This window comes from Fusarium graminearum, chromosome 1, assembly GCF_000240135.3.
Source record: "Fusarium graminearum PH-1 chromosome 1, whole genome shotgun sequence".
Classification (NCBI taxonomy): Eukaryota; Fungi; Ascomycota; class Sordariomycetes; order Hypocreales; family Nectriaceae; genus Fusarium; species Fusarium graminearum.
Window position 1 is genome coordinate 6,702,886 of NC_026474.1, and position 20,631 is coordinate 6,723,516.

Here is a 20,631-nt window from a genome sequence, read left to right on the forward strand (position 1 = left end):
TTGATCCCGTGGGAGTGAATGAGTGTTGACCTTGTCTGTCTATCTAAAGAACGAATGTATTCTATCTACTGTTTAACGAGTGTAAATCCCATCTTTTTTATGCACCTCTGCTTCAATGCCACCCCTCTGTGCTGCTAATTGCAAGCAAATATCTCAAATAAGTCTTTGAACGAGTGTCATGAAAGTAACGATATCAAGATACACTTCCGAGGAAGCATCCCGACCAAGTCAGTTGATTCTCTGACCCTGGTATGCATGACCGGCTGGTATAATTGATCACCGGACCAATCGTAACCACGTCAGCTCTTTGACAATTCAAGATGTGCGCGTCGCATGACATTTCAGTTCATTGCGCACATCTTCAATAAAGAACAGTCTTAGTAGACGCTCTTCACGTTCCAACCAACAGCCAACACCCTCGCAGCGAGGAAGCAGGCAAGCGCCAGCACATACGACAGCCCATCAAAGACAATGAGAGCCGTCCAGCCTGCATCGCCGTTGCCTCCAGCTTCGAGAAGAGCACCGGCGATGGGTAGACTGCTGAGGGTTCCGAAACTAGCTACCATGAAAGCTGTCGAGATATAGCGTCCGTAGTCGCGCGGGTCGCAGAGTTGACCAACGCAGACAGGTGTCAAACCTAGGTTTGAGCCAGAGCCAAAGCCAAACACAACTGCGAATGCGATGATCATGGCTTGGGAACCACCCGCTGGCAACCACAGAGCGAAAGCTGAGACAATGCATAGCCCAAGGGTAAGAAGCATGACATTAAAGCGACCAATCTTGTCGGCCAGAAAACCAGGAAGGAAACGACCAAGCAATGAACCAGCATTGAGAATCGAAAGGAGAGTGTAAGAGCTGGTAGGATTACCAGAGTATCTACCAGCATAAGAGACGATATAAGTCAACGGCACAAAGAGGCCCCATTCAGTGAAGAATATCCCAAACGCGGCAAAGGTAAACTTGAGGTCTCTGAAGATGCCAAGGTCTGGCCAGACAGAAGTTACCTTGTTGTGTCGTGGAAGACGTGATCGCATAAAGAGTGTCGCTGGGACGGTAAGACCCAGGATGATGAAGCCCAGGATACGAGTCGTCCATGCAAAGCCAATGGTGGGGAGGAGTTTTTGCAGGACGATGGGGAATATAATACCGCCAATTGATCCTGCGGTCATTGCACAGCCTGTTGCAAGACCGCGGCGGACGTCGAACCAGTGGGCGATGGATGCATAGGAGGGAGAGTTGAGTAGGGCGCCTCCTAGACCGCCCACGACCGAGTATGACAGAAGAATCTGGTAGAATTCTGTATGAATTTGTTAGAGATTGCCTTGTACAAGTCCATGGCAGATATAGTTACTCACCTTGGCAAACGCTGAGGATGAACAGACTGGTAGCAATGAGTAAACCACCAGCGAGAACAATAAGTCTGGGGCCATATTTGTCAAAAACAGGCCCAACCTGGATGCCCACGATGAAAACCATAAACAGGTATAAACTAAAGATCCATCCAATTTGGGACGACGAGTAGTCTTTGAGCTGGTTCTCGGAAAAGTACGACTCAAACACAGCAGCGGTGTTGATGAGACCGTAGACGGAAAACATGCCACAAAAGGAGCCAAAGACTACAAGCCATGCTTGGAGGCCACCCTCGGGAAAATCGAGATTAGGCTCATGGTTCTCCGTGGAGGTGGTTTCGGCGTACTCGAGGCCCGGAGCCGTTGCCGGGGCCGATGGTGATTTTTCGGGATCCCCGCGCTGGATCACCAACGGCGGAGGGGAAGTGGAAGAAGGACTAAAATTGATAGACTCGTCCTGCGCAGGGCAGGCTCGGTGCTGGTTTTTTAGGCAGCTGTCCTCTGCATTGTGTTCGTTGTATGGCATGTGGTAGTTAAAAACACCTCTTGATCACAAACGAATTTCTGGGTCTTGATCAATGGATAGCAATAAATTTACATGGAGAGAGATTGTTTGAAAGGTAATTGAGTTGAGAGAGATAAGTAAAACGTCTGAGGAGGGGTGATAGAGTAAGAATTTATATGCCGGGACATGCAGCCGATGGACTCGGTGTATGAGTGAGTGTTGGTTAGGTTGGGCGCTATCTACAACTGAGCCTACTGCAACAATTCAGTTTGTCTAGTGCCAGGGCGTCGCCTCCGTAGCGGTGCATGACTTGGTACTTGACCATAGGCTATTCGTTTAAATTACTGCTTTGATGAGTCAAGGAGACGTTGTAGTGTTCTATGATGATGAATTGCCTGATCTGATTCATTGACGGATGTCAAGTTACAGTTATGTTCAGTTAAACCCGGTTTTGCCCCATCTTTGAAGGAGCTAGACTAGCAAATCTAGGGCTATCGGATACTCTAGCCGTGATCAATGAAACATCCCCGAACGAATCACATCAGATATATTCTGATACCCGTTGTTATTATTCTATACGAGTCCGAGTCGTATGATGAACAAACATGCATGGGAATTTAAGCTTACATTAATTTGATGTTTGCTCAGAGTGCAGAGTGGAAACTGGTCTCGACTCACCGTGGCGCTTACCACCATGCAGGGTCTTGACTGAGCGACACCAACAACAACGCTCATATAGGAGAGTATTGTTTGGTGTTGATGAGCTACTGGGTAGCAGAAAAGTTGACTCCTAAGTCTTGAGGTACAGAAATAAATAGCCTAAAAAGTATAGTCTAAGCGGCATAAGATGATCTACTAATTTTATCCCTTATGCTCTTGGCGGACAACTTTTCTGATACCCTGAGGACGAGTATGGAAATAGTTCCAGGTTTACTATAATTAGTATTATTCTGTTGGTGGAGAATTGATATTGGTTGTTGCATCGCCAAGTATCTGCCGTAACCCTTTGGCTGACCGCAACAAGTAATCATGGTCCCATCCAACCCGCAATAATTGGCTATTAAACACTGCAGTAGCTAAATCTCGGTGAGTTATTGCAAAGTGTCTTGGAATAGTTTGTGTGGAGACCCTTCTCACAGTATCCTTCAAGCGATTGTGATATAAAGCTCGGATCCAGCTATTGTCAGCGTGCATGGCTGTGTGTATGACCTTGCAACAACTCCCTTATTCTCTTTTAGTAGCCACAGGACTATGTTTGCCTTGATATTGAATCGTAGCGTCTATATTACCACTATGGAAACACCCTTGATGCGAATTGCTGTTACTCACTAGACAGAGCGCCCATGTAGGCACCAGCAAGTTCACTGTCCTCGTCTTCGGTCTACCAAGGTCTCTACGCAATTTACTCCAGTCAGTGTTAGGGAAAAGAGGTATTCCCATGATCTTCAGTGGGTCATAGAATCTACAAAATCTCACTAATGACTTGCCTCATTTGTTGATTCCGACCACAGCCAGTGACTACGTCTGCAGAAGTCGAAAGACCCAAAGATGCAAAACCCCTTCCCTCCCTTGTCGTATTCTATCCATACTGACAAAAATGTACACAAACAATGTAATTATAACAATACTGCGTTATAACCAATGTCCCACCTCAAATGCCGTTGCTCTTACATGAGAACACACCAGACACCTGTCCAGCTTCAAACTGGTCTATGATACCCTGCACACTGACATACGTCCCTAACGTGAGGTACAAAACACCAGTCAACATAATGATGATGTTTAGTGTCACGGAAAGGAAGTCAAGGATAGGCTGCCGTGTCCTTCCAACCTTCTTATCGGCATTTCGCATGCGAAAGTAGGCCAGTGCCCAAAAGATAAAGCCGAACCAGCAGTTGAATAGAGATGACATGACGGATAGTACTGGGGTATTTATGAGTAACTCTCAGCAGCAAGGTCGAGTGCAGTCACTTACAAGAGGAGAAGAAGGGAATCAGCTCAGCGATGAGAAAGGCTGCAGCCCAGCTGAGGAACAAAACGAAGCTCCACCAGGACCAACCCTTGATGGTATGCGAAGTGAGATGCTCTGAGTCTTTGAACATGCGAAAGAAGACAAATCTGCCTGTCACGCTGGCGTAGAGGCACCCGACAAAGATAATAGTAGGAATCATGAAAGAATATGAGACCTTTTTGTAGAGGTCGTTGAGGACACCAAAGGCTGGCGTGACCATGTACTGGTTACCTGTGTAAGCATAAATGACTGAGCCGACTATGCTGAAGGTGACGATTTCGGCGCATGTGCAAGCCCACAATGCTTTGGGGAAGTCGCTATAATAATGTTAGACAATATCTTTGCCAATTGACAGTATTGCTTACCGGGGATCGCGCATCTCAGCAATGAAGCTGGGAATGGTGGTTTGGCCGATAAACGTGTAGCTCATGTTCATGAAAGCCGACATGCCTGTAACAAGGGTGGTGCTACTTGGCGTCCATATCGAGATTATAGGCTCACCCTTGCTGGGATAACCAGCAGGCTTGCCTTGTGCTCCCGAAAAAGCGGTTGCTAATATGACCGAGACAAAAGTGAACAGTGTCGACGCAAAGGCGAGCTTTGACAGCATGCTAAAGGTACGTGGTAGCGACCCGATCCAACTGATGACGGTAACTACTACGGCGAATGCAACAGTCCTGCAGCCCTTGATGTTGTCGGCCTCGGTCATGGTGTTCAGGTAGATTGCGCCGACAAGGACATGCAGAGCTTGGATAAAGGTGTTGTTGAGGACAAACATGGCTGCCGTCCACCACCAAGCCCATCGTCCATTCCACCAAATCATCTGGCCGATATCGCAAACATCGCGAACCTCAGGGTGCCGCAGACAAAATTCCCACAGAACGAGACTCGTGTATAGGACGAGTCCAGCAACAACAGCAGTCAGGATCAATCCAGGGACAAGTCCAAGAAGACTGTAGGACCAAGGAAAGCTCATGATGGACAGTACGATGTACTCGCTAAAGAGAAGTCCAGCCGTCTTTTGCCAAGAACATGTTCTGTACTGGATGGCATTTCCCGCTTCGGACGCGACCTGCTTGTCGTGCAGGTCTACGGCTGAGGTGCTGTCTGTTTCGGAGACAAGGTTAGATGCCAAGTGCTCGGCGAGGGGTTCGACGCGGGGACCAATAGTGACTTTGGAACCTCCAAAAGCTGATGCGAGCCAAGGCGATCTGTTTGCAGTGTTTGAGCTTGGCGTGCGTTGAGCCTCGTCAAGAGTGGAGGTTTTAGATTCCATGGCTGTGCTATGAATGATGCAGTACTGTATACGACAATGCAGCTCAATTGTAGGGAGGGTGAATAGAATATGGAGGATAGCGCTGGCAGATGGAGATGGAGATGGAGAAAATGACGGGGATACTACAGATATAACAGAATGGAAAAGAGGAAAAGTACCCCATCTCGTAGGGAGCAGCCGACGGTAGGCTCCTCTCTCCTACCTTCCTTGGGTACCCAGGTATTGTATCCCCAGCCCAAGCCAAGTCGAGGGGAAGGTACGTCGATCCTATCCTGCCTGCTACCTTGGGGACAGTGGGGGATTGAATGAACTCCCCGAGACCTTGCATGATGGAGGCGCTGAGGCGTCAGGTTTCAAGGTAACTTGAGTCCATGGGAACCCTACAGGACTTGTGCTGATTGGACTGACTACCAGTGTAAAGACATAAAAGTATGGATCATGACGTGCTCAAAGGGTTCAATACGACACTTGCAGATGCAGATCGGATTGGACAGGAACCTGTTCAATCACGCAATGCAATGCTCATTGCTCAGAACAAAGTAGTCTAGTGGAATTGGGTTTTAAGCTTACTTCCCAAGCTTGTTTTTATTCCTCAGCTTCTACTGGTTGCTTAACGGGAATAACATGCAATCCCCGGCACCGCCGAACACCCGACGATTTAATGAGAGTTGTTTGCATCCTCAGGGTATCAGAGACATTGACCGTTAGGCACATAAGAGACCAAATTAGTCGGTTAAATTCTCCTATTTTTATTATATCTTTTAAGCTATTTATTTCTGCCGCCCAAAAGCTTATAGGTCAACTTCTCTGTTACCCAATAGGTCATATATCTAAGGGCTTATATCCACAACCGAAATGGTTCACCGTCTTTAGGAGTGTCTTTTGATGAATGGAAATAGCACTGACGATATTTCTATCATTTCATCCTACTTAGATAGCATTCTAACAACCTACGTTCCATCGACGCACAAGCAATAATACACTGTATGCACAATGTGTTTGCAAGTTGACGCGTACAACCGACGACTCCATAATGGGCACCACGTCCTGGGGGATGTTATGGAAATAAATATATATCTTGACATGAAATTGACCAGTCAAAATTCAACAAGTAATAACCATGGTCAATGCAAAAATGCAACTCTGATGACTTGGCTCAACTTGAACTGGCGAATAGAACACTACCAAGAACTAGTCTTTATCCGTTCTATTTATCAGAGAGTTAGGAAATCCCCGAAATGATAGAAGTTGCTTATCAGTCAAACCTCCCTCTCCCTCTCCATCTTACATCTCATATCTTCTCCATCCAAACATGAATTCTCTCACTGCCGCCGAAAGCCTTATTGCGGCTGGCCTCGAGGCACGCATCTTGGCACCCAACGATGCCGACTTTACAGCTCGACAGGAATCATACTGGTCCAACAGTGCCAAAATCAAACCCGCATGTATTGTGCAGCCCCGTACCTCTGACGAGGTTGCCACTATCGTCAAGGCACTTGTAGCTGCTGGTCACAAGTTTGCTATTCGTAGCGGTGGCCATACAAACTGGGCTGGATCAAACAACATCGAGGGCGGCGTCACTGTTGATCTCGGTCACTTGAACCATGTGAAGTTTGATGCTTCCACGGAGACAGTCGATATTGGACCTGGCTGCAGGTGGCGAGATGTCTACGCTCAGCTGAGCGAGCATGGCCGTGCCGTGGCTGGAGGCCGTGAGGGTAATCCTGGCGTTGCTGGCCTTCTCCTGGGAGGTGGAAACACCTTTTTTACAGGACTACAGGGCTTCGGATGTGACAATGTCGTTTCCTACCAAGTTGTTCTCGCCAGTGGAGACATTGTCACTGCAGACGACAAGACCAACACCGACTTATTCAGAGTTCTCAAGGGTGGCTCCAACAACTTTGGCATCGTCACAAACTTTACCATGAAAGCCATTAAAAACGGTCGCGTATGGGGTGGAATGGCTATGTTCCCCAACCAAGCTATTCCTGAAGTCATCGAAACCCTCTACGAGTTCACAGAAAATGTGGCCGATGACGTTTACAATAACCTTGTTACTGTCTTTCAATACTTGCCCGACCTGGGGGAAATCAGTTCAGCCTCTGTTTATGCCAACATGAAAGGTATTGAAAGACCTGCAGCCTACAAAAAGTGGCTTGCCCTACCCGAGATTTCTACTCGTGTTAAAAATACAACTGTCGCAGAAATTGCTTCTGATTATAATCTTCCCCCCAATTACTAGTGAGTTGACTCGTCGTCAAACAACTTATTATTGATACTAACGTCTTGCAGTAACACCTGGTTTACCTGTTGCTTCAAAAATGATATCCGAATCATTACCAAAGCTTCAGACCTGCATACCAAACTAGTGGAGGAACTCAAAGAATTTATCCCTGATGGCAATTTCATCACCCAGTGCATATACCAACCTCTGCCAACCATCTTTGGCGAACGTAGCGTCGAAGCTGGTGGCAACGTCATGGGTGTTGAGCGCCATCAACACAACGGAATCTTATTCTTAGCCAGCGCTATGGTTCGTACATCCGAGCAGGAGGCCTTTGCTCGACCAAAAGTTGAGGCTTGGGTTAAAGAATTGCGTGAGTTTGCTGCCACTATCGAGGGAGGAAACCTGGAGTGGATATATCTGAATTACGCAGATAAGAGTCAGAATCCTCTTGGAAGTTACGGACCTGAGAATATCAGGAAGATGAAGGATGCGGCAGCGAAGTACGACCCTAATCAGGTATTCCAGAAACTGGTACCTGGAGGATTCAAGATTTCTAATGTGAAAGACGTATGAATGTGATGGAATTAAACTCGAATTTGAGCATGGATATCTTTAGCTACTTAGTTAATTCCTATATATCAGAAGGAATATTTGCAACATCATCTGCTAGTATCTACCACATAGCGGCCAGCAATGTTTCCTGCAATCATCATGTCGTAAACCTTCTGAAGCTCTGATAGTCCGACAATTCTAAAAGTTTAAGTCAGTGACAGGTAATATCTTGATATGAGAAAAACTTACTTGTATGGCGCATGGATCAGGCCCTGTCTGTAAAACTCGATGGCCTCGGCGGCATCTTGGCGGTTTCCCACGTAGCTGCCCTTGATACTGATTTCCCTTTCATCCTTTGTTAGTTATTCCAGACATAAATACAGGCGCCTTACTCACCTAACAACTGTGTCGAACACAGGGGCCTTGACAAATGCATTGGCTGGTAATCCAACACAGACGATTGTGCCTTTGCTCTTGACGTACTGGCTAGCCTGCTGAAAAGGCTTCTCACTCGCAGCCAAAAGCAGAACTGCATCCGGTCCCAAGCCTCTAGTGGCATTCTTGATCTCCCCTACAATGTCCGCAGAGGTTTTGAAGTCGATAAAAGTATCAGCGCCGAGTTCAGTGCAAACCTTGCGCTTCTCTTCACCCCCATCAAGAGCTGTTACGTGCAGCCCCATAGCCTTGGCATACTGAATTGCAAAAACACCAAGACCTCCACCTGCGCCGGCGATGACTACACTCTGCCCTGGGCGAACGTTGGAGGACTTGAGGGCTTTGTAAACGGTTAGTCCAGCACACAGAATAGGCGCTACCCCGGCGAGATCGCAGTCCTTGGGAATACGCGCCACATGCGCAGCTTTGCCGACAGCATATTGCTGGAATGATCCGTCAACTGTATAGCCAGAAAGCGATGCATGGGAACAAAGAGATTCGTTGGACTGGCGACATTGTTCGCAGCTCATGCATGAGCCATGAAGCCACTTGAGACCTACATGGTCGCCTATTTCGACGTCTTTGACAAGCTCTCCTCGTGCTACTACCACGCCTGCACCTTCATGCCCCCCGACTAGAGGCATTTTGGAGGCAAGTGGCCAGTCGCCGTTGACCGCGTGAAGATCCGTATGACAAACACCACTGTACTTGATGTTGATCAAGACTTCGTCTGATGCTGGTGTAGGAACTGGGATCTTTTTATACTGAACAGCTGAAATAGTTGGTAAGCTTTATTCAATGAGCGTGGAAGTAATGGCTTACCTCCCCCAGTCTTTTCCAAAACCTGTGCCCACTGCTCAGTAGGGATTGAGCTTGTTGTAGTGGCATAGGCTGCACCTTTTCTGGTGTTGAAGTTTGTAGCAATATTGCTGGTGCTGCCACGACTTTTCGAGCTATGACAAGCACATGCTTGACAGCCAGAAGATACGCAGCCCGTACAAGGCGTTTTTTGTGTTGAAGAAAAGCTCCGGCGGCTTGTCTGAATTGTTGCTGCTGCTAGGCGCGCAACAAGTGCTGTGTTTGGAGTAGCCAGCCTTGCTGGTCGAAGAATGCTAGTTCGTATCATATTACTTGAAGATAGCATTTTGGGTTTACTAAAGAATATAAAATCGGGTATTTGATGATAATGAAGAATTCCAAATGTATGAGTCAATGCTTCATAAACGAGCGACCTCGCTCAACTTATAATACAAAATCAGATATCAGCCCATTCAGCTAATTCTATGGTGACATGGAAGAGGAGTCCATTATCATTTATCAGGTCATGTCAAATCACAGGAACTTTAAATACCGGAACAATGGAACTACAAAGGCGTAAGCTGATGAGCCATGCTTGAATGGATGGTTATCCGCGGAGATGCGGCAAAGCCAGCTGACCCCGTGGGGTCGATAGTCGCTTTTTACCCTGGCCAACACAGTCTCGTGCTTGCTTCCACGACAGGCTTTGGAAATGAGCCGATTTGGGGCACAATGTTGTAATAATGGGTTTCAATTCCATCACTGGGCCACGAGTTGACAGACTTACTTTTGCCCGCAAACAAACAGCCGGTAAGAATATTGACTATAACAAGATGGTGACACAACCCCACGAGTGAGAATTGAGGTGTTTAAAAGACCTATTGACGCTCTCGATCTCTTGCAGCGCAGCAAAAGGCAAAGCAATTATCCTCTTGATCCGCACCAATATCCGAAACTCGAAACTGATGATTTGGACGTCATTGGGGTTACAGCAACCCTTTTGGAAGAAGAGACTGCATCAAAAATCAATTACAAGTGTTTAAAACGCATGAAACTTTACGGTGGTTGAGGTATTTCCCTGATTGTTGGTGACTGGAACTATGAGTCCGAGGAGGGAACAGCCCATCAAACATCACGAGATTTGACATTCATGTCACGCGAGGTTATTGGTTCGACCAACAAGAGCCATACAATTTTTGATCGACTCTCCGAGAATCGGCGATATGCCTTCTGGTGTAGTTCCTGACTAATGTTATGATTTTGAGAATATTCCGGTTGCGTTACAGTAACAAGACTGGAACAATGGACTGAACGGCAGCTAATAGAAATCGTGGCCGCTACTCTGGTAAGCATAGAGCAGAACACAGCCAAGATGTTATTTCTTGTCTATCTATGATACATTAACAGAATAAACACAGAAAAAATAGCCATCACAATTGAAAACTCGATCGTTATCCGAAATACCAAGTTGAGTTACTACAATCACACAGCCAGTTCGAGAGACCAAGAGTTGGGCTGCGCATGGATTTATATCACAACCTGATACTCTTGAGCTTTCTTTATTTCAGGGACAATATAATTTATTCCTCCTATACTCTGCATGATGAGCCTCTTACTAGACTTTTCTATGCAGGCTGCTGCTGTCCTCAACCATTTTGGCTACATACAGCCACAGTCCGCGCAAGCTGTAGATGTATCGGTTGTATGGACACGAACAAATATCAATTGTGATCACAGAAATAACTCAGACATCAAGATAAACGTCATCACTGTAACTAGGCATATCAGCCGCGATATAAATAAATCAAACAAACATTGATACACCCAGGGTATTGGGTGAAACGTGCATATTCTGAGGTTGGTTAGTTCATTTTTAGGCATAAAACGTGTTTATGGTTTTCAATCCATGGGGAAAAAGAATACGAAAGACGTCATAGCTAGTTGCATCTCCCCAGGCTAGCCAATGGATATATAAATGTATTAATAACAAAATAAAACCAGGCAGAAGTTATTACATGAGAACGCCTTGTCCAGATGACCGTGGCGCAGCTGCCATGTATACGAAAGCCCCATGTCAAATGTGTAAAAATAGCCGCCTGACTAAGCCATCAACTTACACGGTCTAGGCTCCATCGTTATGTCTTCTTCATCTGGACGCGTATCACTTTTTTGCTCTTATTATATTTATCGACGATAATCTGTGTTTGGGAAACGACATATTTCATTCTGGAGCGTCATGGCTGAAATTGTGAATGTAAAGGATGCTGCCTCCCGGCTTGCACAATTCGCCGATGAAGCTGTCAGTTTCTTTCAACAACTTAATTCCTCCAACAAGGATATTATAAAACGACTCGAACAGTGGGAAAGCTTATCGAGATTAGCGAATGAGGTCGAGTCAGTTCCCTCCACCGACAGCAACGACACTGAGAAGCAACTCGAATTTACAACACAAATCTTGCTCCACTGCTCTGAGATCACCAAAGACATTCTGACTGGATTTGACTGGCGCGAATTCACTTTGGACGATCCGGGGCTAGTGACCGTGTATGATCGTCTTAATGGAAAGAGAGTCAAAACCCTTTTTGAAGATCTGGAACGAGAACAGTTATGTCTGGTGGCCTTCCGAGAGTCAGAGTGCGTTATAAATAAGTCTATTAATGAACCGAGCTGACAATTTGATAGGTTCAAGACATTATCATGTGTTCCCAAATTTACAAATCAACCAGAGTATTCAGATTCTTTCAAAGAGCGCGAAAAGGAACTTTTACACTATTTATTTGTTACCGACCCACGACAGGATCTTGCATCGCTTGAGTCAGCAAAGGGTCATGTTACAGAAGGAACTTGTGCCTGGATCACAGAAATTCCCGACTTCCGTTATTGGCTCTTGCCCCCCAGCAAGTGCAAAGGTCTTATTATTCAAGGAAGTCAAGGCACAGGAAAGACTATGCTATCCAGTTACATAGCTGGCCAACTCGAGCGACTATCGGGACATACTCCCGATGAAACCGTGCTATACTTCTTTTGCAACCAGGGCAATATTTACAAAAACTCTGCTACGGCTGTTCTTCGTGGACTTATATGGCAACTATGCAAACTAAGACCGCAGCTCATACACCATGGGCTTGGTAAGATTCGAGCTCACGGAAGCGACCGCATAGCCTTGGCAAAAAACATGGTCGAAATCCTTTGGCAAATCTTTATTGCCATGCTTCGCGACCCAGCCGCAGGAGCTATCACTTGCATTCTCGATGGAATCGACGAGTGTGATGTATCATCGATCAGAGGTTTGACGGATCGGTTTTCTGAACTTTTAACCTCGCCCAAATCCCCTCAGAACTTTCGACTCCTCATGACTTGTCTCTCGGCACCTGTCCAGATAAAGCACAAGGATACTTTCTCAATACTATCTCTCGATTCAGAGCTGCAAGAAAATAATGCCTGCGATGTCCAGCTCTATATAAACACGAGCCTCAAGGAGATCGCACAAGACAACGAGTGGCCTTTGCAACTCCACAGCAAAGTGGAAACAGCTCTCGCATCACGACCCAACCAGTCGTTTCATTGGGCAAGCTTGGTATTATCTGACCTCCGATACAAATCTCAACTTCAGATACCCTTGCACATTAGGTGTCTAAGTAATAGTTTTGAAACTATTTACGGCAACATTTTGCAAGAGATCTCAGTCGAACACAGAAAACGGGTGCGATTATTGTTCAGTTGGTTATTGCTTGCATACCATCCTCTCACTATTGAAGAGCTAAATGCCTTGATCGGAGATCAAAATTCCGACTCAGAGACCAGTATCGAAGATCTAAAGGCCTGTATCAGAGTCTGCAGATCCCTTGTCGTCATTAGACCAGAGACGAAGAAGCTGGGTTTGGAGTACGAGACAATGCAGACTATCCAACTATCTCAACGCTCAGTTCGAGACTTTCTTCATCGTTACATGACAGCAGAAAGGGCCGGTCCTGGTGCCTTTCAGATACACACTGATAAAGACCACGAGTCTATTTCGTCGCGATGTTTGGATTTGATGGAAGAGTTGCTCCCAATCTGGTCGGAGGATAACACAGACGAGAGATCCGATCTAGTGCTTCCTTATGCAACCCGGTTCTGGTTTCGACATCTCGGAGAGTGCCCTCAGCTACTCCAAGACGACAAAATAGCAGCAAAAGCTATGTCGTTCCTGACGCAGGACCATGTTAGTCGAGGATTGTGGTTCACATACCTGTCGAAGTTCAAGGACACACGAGAATATATCAAAAGGCAATGGACTGCGAGAAAGCATGGTCACCACTTTCCTACAGTCAACGGACTTGGAGAAATTACCAATGTCATCATGGTCGAGCAGCCAAAGGATTTAATTTCAGCAGAAAGACTCAGCGCTTTACAATTGGCTTCGCTTCTTGGCATGATACCAATTGTTCGAAAAATCATCGACACCACAAATCTGGCAAGATATCTGAGACAGACCAACATTCGATCTTCACTATATAGCGTCTATTTCACGCATCCCAGAAGCAGGACTCGTATATCAGAAACCCAGGAGGGACAGCCGATATTAGCTACTGCGGAACTTGTCGCGATGACTCCCCTCGAGTTAGCCGTGTTTGAAGGACACAGGGAGGTTGTATCTCTTTTATTGGACAGTCATCCACATTCTAGCATGCGACCGGACTCGAATTTTGCTCTGGAGACGGCCATCAGTCAATGTGACAGAGAGATGGTGAAGTTGCTGATGGGAGCTGGAGCGTCAAAGCTGAAGGCCTCTAAGAATTTCGATGGGCCTATTGGTACTGCCATGGCCAACAACCGCTTAGACGTGGTCAGGTTCCTTTGCAACTCGGATAACAACATCTGGGAACGAGAAGATTCGAAACGGGATGAGATTACATATGCTTTACTGCACCTGGCCAACGATGCGACACCATATCCTCACGATGAACCCAGGTTTGAGGAATATGCAAGAGTTCTGCTTCAGGGCAATGCTTCACCAAATGGTACTGTCTCTTGCCGTGAAGGTCACAGTCTCAGACATTTGAAATATGGAGTCCTGCAGTTGCTACACAGTCGTGGAATCACCCTCCAAGCCCTGGGTCCATTTCCAGACGAACAAACACCTTTGATGCTCGCTATCTCATCGATGCATCTGAGTTGCGATGGGGTCGATCCAACAGAAATCGTCCAATTTCTTTTGGACTCAGGCGCCTCCGTTAACCAAACAGACCGAAAAGGATGGAGTGCTTTACACCATGTCGCTAACCAGATTGCGTTGGGAAGAGCAAAGAAGGCCTGGGAAGATATGCACGATGGCGAAGAGTACAGGCTATATGCCATTGCTGGTCTTTTGATCGAAGCTGGTATCAATCAGGATTTAGAGGATAGGGAAAAGCGCAAGGCGGCTGATATACTCGAGATTGTGGGCGCTCCGGTATGGAAGCGGGATAACTCATGGTATGAACGATTAATGAGAAGTGAACCTACGAGAAGGATGTCTTTAGAATAGATATGGCGTATTGTAAAGTTACTTAATGTCTAATATGATAATGCCTTGCATTTTGATCATGCATTGAGTTTGAGCTATCACATCATGTTACTTGCTTGAAAAAGTGCATATAGTTTTTATTTCTGGCCTTCGTCATCGGCCTTAAAAGAAAACACAATCGATGATAAGAAGAAAACACACAAAGTCGATTTGGCAGCGCTAATGTCGATCTGTATTTCCTATCAGCCCTGAACTAACCTAGCGCTTTGATTGACAGCGGTTGATTCGTGTCTTTGCTTTTAGCGCTCAGGGGTAAACATGCTTGTTTTTTCCATGATTTATCACGATCAGCAGAAAACAAGAAAATAAACGTCTTAGTTGCAGCGCCAAGTTCAATAGTTTGTTGTTAGTTTCGTGCTAGGACTCAGCTCAACCAACACTTATTTCAAAAGGATCATCACTGCATAAGTTGTCTACGTATATAATGGAGAATACTGCCTGTATTGTTTACATGTCTGTTGGGAATTTTAATAGAGAACAGTTTGTCGCTCGTTTTTGCACATTACATTCGTTATAATGGTTTCATCAAGACTCTTCACTGGCTTCATTGCCCTCGCTTCTTTCCACGCTGTCAACGCTGGAGCATGCCGTCCTAGATCCAGTACTGCAATTGTATCTGGAACTGACATCACTCTCACAACCGCCGAGACCTCATTCCAAACATCCATTGAGACTGAGACATCTTCAGTCACTGCCCAAGAGACAACCACCCTCGAAACCACCTTCTCGTTCACATCTGTCGAGACATCAGTTGAGACATCTTTCGTAACAGAGGATGATCTGACTACCACTCTCGAGAGCACACAAGACCTCGACTTCACAACCGACATCACCTCTTTCATCACCCTCCCTGCTGAGACCACAACGAGCGAACTCCCTGCAACTACTTCCGGTTTCGTTCCTGCCGATCTTTTCCCATGCGAGTCGGCGGAGAGCTGCAGCGCTGTCGAGTTTTGCGATCAAACTAGGTGTGGATGCGTTGACGGTTTCTGCAAGCTTATTGACATCGATATTGATGTCCCAATCCGACGACGACGTCTTCATTAATCGAGTTCATCACGACTTCTTGAGACACACGAGCTTCTTGGTATATCGTCCCAGTTGCGATAAACCGATGCTATGTGCGAGGGATTATATTATGCATAGACAATACTTCCTCTAGAGTATATAATAGATTATCAGAACCATAACATTGGGTAGATACAATGTCCTATGATGCTGTCAATGCATATTCCGGCAATAGATAATTTGTAAATCATACATCCCCATCCTCCGCTACAAAGCCTTAGAAGCCAGTAATTTGCCAGTGTTCAAGCATACAGGCGTTTCTTCGCCGCCTTGAAACCTCGATTTTCATGACCATTGTCGTCTGCAAGCGCAACGTAACCGATATCCTTGTCAGGCTGAACATCTCGGATCTTCAAGCGCCTATTCTTTAACAAGGTCGCACGCTCATCACCACAATAGGTGCTTCCGCCTGCCGGGACATTAATATGAACAGAGTCTCGTGTCAAAGCTGAGATGCTCGTGAGAAAGTCTGGAGCTCTTGTTACAAGGCTGAGCGAAACTGTGGCCAGAAGACTGATTCCCATGAGAATAAGAGAAACGATGTAGATTGCCATCCACGCTTTTTGCACCTGGTACCGCTCCTCACTTGTTATAAAATCTCCAGTCGTATTTGTATACTGGGTTACATAAACTCCAGGCATAGAATTCTCCAACTCTGTCATATTAACTTTTCCAAAGGATAGAACAGCGGGTGCAAAGTACGAAACACGCATGGCCGTATTAATGACCAGAGCAAGCCTCTGGGCAAAGACCTTGAGAGAAAGTCTGGTGAATTCGGTCGTAACAGCATAGCCACCTATACTGTCGTCACCCATACCGAGCGCTGGATCTGCGAGATAGTTCTCAAAGGGTGACTTATCTCCAAAATGGAAGGACTGAGCCAACCAGGGCAGGGCAGATATAAAGGCTCCTGGTGCCGTCCCGCGATCGGCTGTCATATTGGTGTTTGGGACAGAGACGCCATAGCCGCGTGAGTGACGGACACCTAAGGCTTGGCAGACCATTGTCTCAAAAGCACGAGGTCTGTCACACTTTATGTCGACATCAACATATACATTGCTCATATCACATATCGTAGAGTTGTTTCTGGTGCCGAAGACCAAGGTGCCGCGCTCAACTGGTCCCATACTGTATCTATCTTCGCTTGAGAAGTTGAAGCTAGTGTTATTTTCTGATATACCATTCGGTATGTCCATGTAAGTATGCGACGTGCCACTATCAAGCTCCGTCACCGGCTCCTCCACGATACTTACGTTCATAGTTTCGTGCGAGCGCAGCCCATTAGGAATTCGAGAAAGCCACTCTGACGTATTGAACCAGGGGGAGCACTGAGAATTGGGAATGATCAGTTAGTGGGCTCATAACAATTATTAAGATGCATTTACCTCCAGAGACATATAACTCGCTGATATTTGTAGCGTGAAGTTGCCAGCAAAGTTTGAAGGTATACCTCGAATAGGGATTCCGATCAAGGACTCATATGTCGCTAGCTGGCCAGGGGGTACCTTGACCCAATTATAAGGATCCGAGTTATTGTAACCAGGCAACTGCGTGATCTCGGGTACACGAACATTCCCCCAGAGATCAACCTTGGCATCTTTACTAGCTACTTCCACGCCCCCAAGCTGTTGGATGACAGCGTTAAATCTTTCACTGGACCCATTGGAGGCTTGTGCAAGTGCATTGGGCGCAGAAAGCGCAGCGCCAAACATGGGTATTATCCTTCCCAGCTGGTGGCCCCTATTAGAAGCGCTCTCCCAAAGACCGTAGTTGAGTGGCGGTCCAATATCTGCCGCTGGGATGTATGAAACTTTGTGTTCCTGTGAACTGATGTGAGATTTAGTGCGGACGGTTCTGAGAACGGCCTGACCGCCTAAGGGGCTGAACGTCCAGAGAACGAAGAGTACTAGTGTCCATACAGACAGCATCCGAAGCACAAAAGCGGTTTTGATGGTATTGATAAGGGTCTGGCTTCCTAACAGAATTGCAAGTGTCTTTATCACGCAACGTCAGTGGGATATCGAAATGCGTAGCAACCATTACACTCACACCAAGTTCTGTGCCTTGCTCGGCTCGAAATAAGGCGACGGTACGAACTAGAGCGCCCAGGATAGCTGCCAAGGCGATGGGCCATAAGGTCGATGCGAGCCCTATAGCTTCAAGTACCGCATCACCATGTGGAGAAATCGGCTTATCGTCTAATCCGTGAATAAAGGATGCAAGTACTCAATAATTGTTAGCGGCAAAGCAAGGGAAGCAATGATAAAATGAGATGCTAACCAATGAAGGGTACCCATATCAAGACTAGTGGAAAGAGCCAAACGACCTTCCATCCGTGGTCGAGAGTTTTGGGACGATTCGGCCAACTTGAGGCTTCTTCTGTAAAAGTGTCACTGCGAACATCATGTGTTTGGACCAGCAGAGAATGTGAGGATGTCTTGCCAGCACCCAAAATTGACATGTTTCGCATCTTGATGGCTGTGTACCCGATTCTAAGAATGGTGCGTTCAAGAGTGGGAATTTCAAGTTATTTATAACTTTATTTGTCAATGATGGGTAGGCCAGGATATGCTAACATCATAAAAGGTGGCCAAGGGTTGTCAAAAGTGCAGGTTGGAACCAAGGATGATCCGACAAGTCAGCACATATGCAGTCAGCACATATGCGGCCCAATTTAGTCATCTATCTAGCCAGCACTGCCACAAAATGCAATTAAGATGTTGTATTAAGAAGGCCCTGTCAACCGCGGCCAAACTATCAATCCCAAAACTAGGCCTTTGGAAACAGACCCTTGTACTGCAATAAAGCCTCTTTATACAACTTCGGCTTTCTTCCAGTCAGCTTCTCAACACTGTCAGTCGTCTTTGCCATAAATCCTTTCGCAACCATCTCTCCACAACACAAGAGATCGCCAATACAAAGCTTCATAGGCAGCTTTGAAAAATCACCAAAGAAATCTGTAGGCAAGCCGTGATCCAGCCACCATATCTTGAGTTCCTCATCAGGCATGTCAACGATTTCACCCTTGTAGCCGGTCTGTTCGCACATCCACTTGAATACCTCTTCATTGGTCACGGCTTCCGGACCGCTAATCTCATAAACAGTGTTAGGCTCTCCTCTGCCAAGGAGTAAGGCAGCCAGGACATTTCCGCAGTCTTCTCGTGCAACGTAGGCACCAGCTTGTCCATGTGTGTTGACCAGCCAGCGATCACCGCAGAACTTCCACGACTGTGCAAACAGAGTCGGAATGTTGTCTGCGTAGAGGTAGTTGCGTTGGATATTCCACTCTAGACCAGAAGCGTAGATGATCTTTTCGATAAAATGATGATCTCTAGGAAGGAAAGGAATACCTTCCTCATTCTCGGCTTCGATACCGGCACCGACGAAGGAGGTATAGCAAACCCTCTTAACGCCGCATGCTTTAGCAGCATCCAATACTGTCTGAGCCTGGCGACGTCGGCCTTCTCCAAAGAGCCAAGTTGAGATCAGCGAGACAGCTTCAGCGCTCTGGAAAGCTGCTTTCAGGCTTTCTATATCGTCGTACGTAGCAGTGACGACTTTCGCACCTTTATCGGTCCATGATTTTCGAAGGTCTTCTGGAATAGCTTCTTGTTTGTAGGAAGTGAAAACGAGTTCATCATCAGGCCTGGCAATCTCCAAGGCGAAGCTAGCTGCAATTCGACCAAGATTGCCGTCTGCACCAGTGAGAACGTACTTTGGCATTGTGATTATGTGATAATTGGAGTTCAGAATAGTATTCAAAGAGTAAAGTGAAGATTCCGTTCAATTTCTTGACAAGAGGGAGCCTCCTATTTATACGTCTCACTTGAGTCCTGACCGTATTATCATGGTCTGATCAATATGATGAAATATGGATATCGCACCGGACGATCCGATTCTCAATAAAGTCGTGTAATTCCGAGATTCGCTGGTTATATCAGATCTGGACCCAGAGCGGCGGTAATCCCGCCGCTAGCAGTGTCTCGTAGTGGGTTCAGGGATAGTGTCAGATCATCTTTTATCAACGACATCAGACCCAGTCTCGTGGTGTCAAGTTAGCTGTCTTCTATCATGTCACTTGTTTGATCACCAGATAAGAACATCAAATTATCAAGAAGAACCACAAATGTCTCCATGATAACAAGCGAGGGTTTCTTGTGACGTACTCATAGGATCATTCCACCATAGTATGTCCAGGGGATCGGATTCCATACTCAGTATGTATGTAGCATATTCTGGCATACGACTAGTGTTTAAGGTACAGGCTTCTCAGTCATTGTAAAATCATTGATTCCAATATCTTCTGTATATTTCGTATAGCTATCAGAATCCTATACTCCCCAATAGTCGTTAAGATGTGATTCATTCCTATACCTCTGCCAACTACAGACTTGATGACTGTTCACTGGCCTCTCCTTCAACAAAACACCATCCGGTATGGTGTAGTGGCTAACATTTCGCGCTCTCATAACCTGAGAGATCAGTACCGCGGAGCCCAGGGTTCGATTCCCTGTACCGGAGTTAGTTTTTGCCTCTTCGTCATCCGACACTTGTGCCTCTTTTTTGCTAGCCGTTAGTAAAAGAAGAATGAATAGACATACACTACTAACTAGTACATTCTGCTTCTCTTAGCTACGACCGGTCTCATACAGCAGCCGTTCGTCCCTTGAAGTTGAGCGCTATGAACTAAAGCCACGAAAACTACCAAATATCAATCTCATGGAGTTGACGATTTTGTAGGAACAAACTAAACTTCAGATAAATATAAAGTGTAATTTGATTTACAATTGCAGGATATGATACACTGAGATGTCGAAATCAATGATAATTCATTATTGTTTCATGTGTCACGTAACATGATA

At 46.1% G+C, this 20,631-nt stretch overlaps 9 protein-coding genes and 1 non-coding gene across 10 annotated transcripts; 5 read left to right on the forward strand and 5 right to left on the reverse strand.

The window, feature by feature from the left end:
• Positions 1-377: 377 nt before the first annotated feature.
• On the reverse strand, positions 378-1,875 carry FGSG_02031 (uncharacterized protein; the record flags this gene model as incomplete). Its single annotated transcript, XM_011319601.1, has 2 exons — positions 378-1,297; positions 1,356-1,875. The coding sequence occupies 2 exons, from the start codon at positions 1,873-1,875 to the stop codon at positions 378-380; spliced, it is 1,440 nt and encodes a 479-aa protein (XP_011317903.1).
• Positions 1,876-3,505: 1,630 nt separating this feature from the next.
• On the reverse strand, positions 3,506-5,141 carry FGSG_02032 (uncharacterized protein; the record flags this gene model as incomplete). Its single annotated transcript, XM_011319602.1, has 3 exons — positions 3,506-3,777; positions 3,830-4,182; positions 4,231-5,141. The coding sequence occupies 3 exons, from the start codon at positions 5,139-5,141 to the stop codon at positions 3,506-3,508; spliced, it is 1,536 nt and encodes a 511-aa protein (XP_011317904.1).
• Positions 5,142-6,453: 1,312 nt separating this feature from the next.
• On the forward strand, positions 6,454-7,941 carry FGSG_02033 (uncharacterized protein; the record flags this gene model as incomplete). The annotated part of the gene is made up of 2 exons (XM_011319603.1): positions 6,454-7,382; positions 7,434-7,941. 2 exons carry the CDS (start codon positions 6,454-6,456, stop codon positions 7,939-7,941), a joined length of 1,437 nt encoding a protein of 478 aa, XP_011317905.1.
• Positions 7,942-7,952: 11 nt separating this feature from the next.
• On the reverse strand, positions 7,953-9,518 carry FGSG_02034 (alcohol dehydrogenase 1). Its single transcript, XM_011319604.1, has 4 exons — positions 9,178-9,518; positions 8,317-9,127; positions 8,170-8,265; positions 7,953-8,118 (listed from the first exon to the last, which is right to left on the reverse strand). Exons 1-4 carry the CDS (start codon positions 9,497-9,499, stop codon positions 8,028-8,030), a joined length of 1,320 nt encoding a protein of 439 aa, XP_011317906.1. The 5' UTR covers positions 9,500-9,518; the 3' UTR covers positions 7,953-8,027.
• A 378-nt stretch (positions 9,519-9,896) lies between these two features.
• FGSG_12062 (uncharacterized protein) lies at positions 9,897-10,222 on the forward strand (the record flags this gene model as incomplete). The annotated part of the gene is made up of 2 exons (XM_011319605.1): positions 9,897-9,963; positions 9,987-10,222. 2 exons carry the CDS (start codon positions 9,897-9,899, stop codon positions 10,220-10,222), a joined length of 303 nt encoding a protein of 100 aa, XP_011317907.1.
• Positions 10,223-11,389: 1,167 nt separating this feature from the next.
• Positions 11,390-14,893, forward strand: FGSG_02035 (uncharacterized protein; the record flags this gene model as incomplete). Its single annotated transcript, XM_011319606.1, has 3 exons — positions 11,390-11,787; positions 11,836-14,610; positions 14,776-14,893. The coding sequence occupies 3 exons, from the start codon at positions 11,390-11,392 to the stop codon at positions 14,891-14,893; spliced, it is 3,291 nt and encodes a 1,096-aa protein (XP_011317908.1).
• Positions 14,894-15,217: 324 nt separating this feature from the next.
• FGSG_02036 (uncharacterized protein) lies at positions 15,218-15,748 on the forward strand (the record flags this gene model as incomplete). Its single annotated transcript, XM_011319607.1, has 1 exon — positions 15,218-15,748. One exon carries the CDS (start codon positions 15,218-15,220, stop codon positions 15,746-15,748), a length of 531 nt encoding a protein of 176 aa, XP_011317909.1.
• Positions 15,749-16,011: 263 nt separating this feature from the next.
• Positions 16,012-18,239, reverse strand: FGSG_02037 (uncharacterized protein; the record flags this gene model as incomplete). The annotated part of the gene is made up of 4 exons (XM_011319608.1): positions 16,012-17,097; positions 17,155-17,763; positions 17,819-17,967; positions 18,050-18,239. The coding sequence occupies 4 exons, from the start codon at positions 18,237-18,239 to the stop codon at positions 16,012-16,014; spliced, it is 2,034 nt and encodes a 677-aa protein (XP_011317910.1).
• A 274-nt stretch (positions 18,240-18,513) lies between these two features.
• Positions 18,514-19,492, reverse strand: FGSG_02038 (uncharacterized protein; the record flags this gene model as incomplete). Its single annotated transcript, XM_011319609.1, has 1 exon — positions 18,514-19,492. One exon carries the CDS (start codon positions 19,490-19,492, stop codon positions 18,539-18,541), a length of 954 nt encoding a protein of 317 aa, XP_011317911.1. The 3' UTR covers positions 18,514-18,538.
• Positions 19,493-20,200: 708 nt separating this feature from the next.
• Positions 20,201-20,290, forward strand: FGSG_20545. Its single transcript has one exon. It is a non-coding gene; the product is annotated as a tRNA-Glu (tRNA).
• Positions 20,291-20,631: the final 341 nt, after the last annotated feature.

Bases quoted from the DNA above. Each gene is read 5' to 3' on its own strand.
- FGSG_02034 (XM_011319604.1), bottom strand. From the start codon at position 9,499: ATGCTATCTTCAAGTAATATGATACGAACTAGCATTCTTCGACCAGCA. The intron at 9,128-9,177 runs GTAAGCCATTAC...CAACTATTTCAG, and splicing joins TTTGGAAAAGACTGGGGGAG to CTGTTCAGTATAAAAAGATC. The intron at 8,266-8,316 runs GTGAGTAAGGCG...AAAGGATGAAAG, and splicing joins GTGTTCGACACAGTTGTTAG to GGAAATCAGTATCAAGGGCA.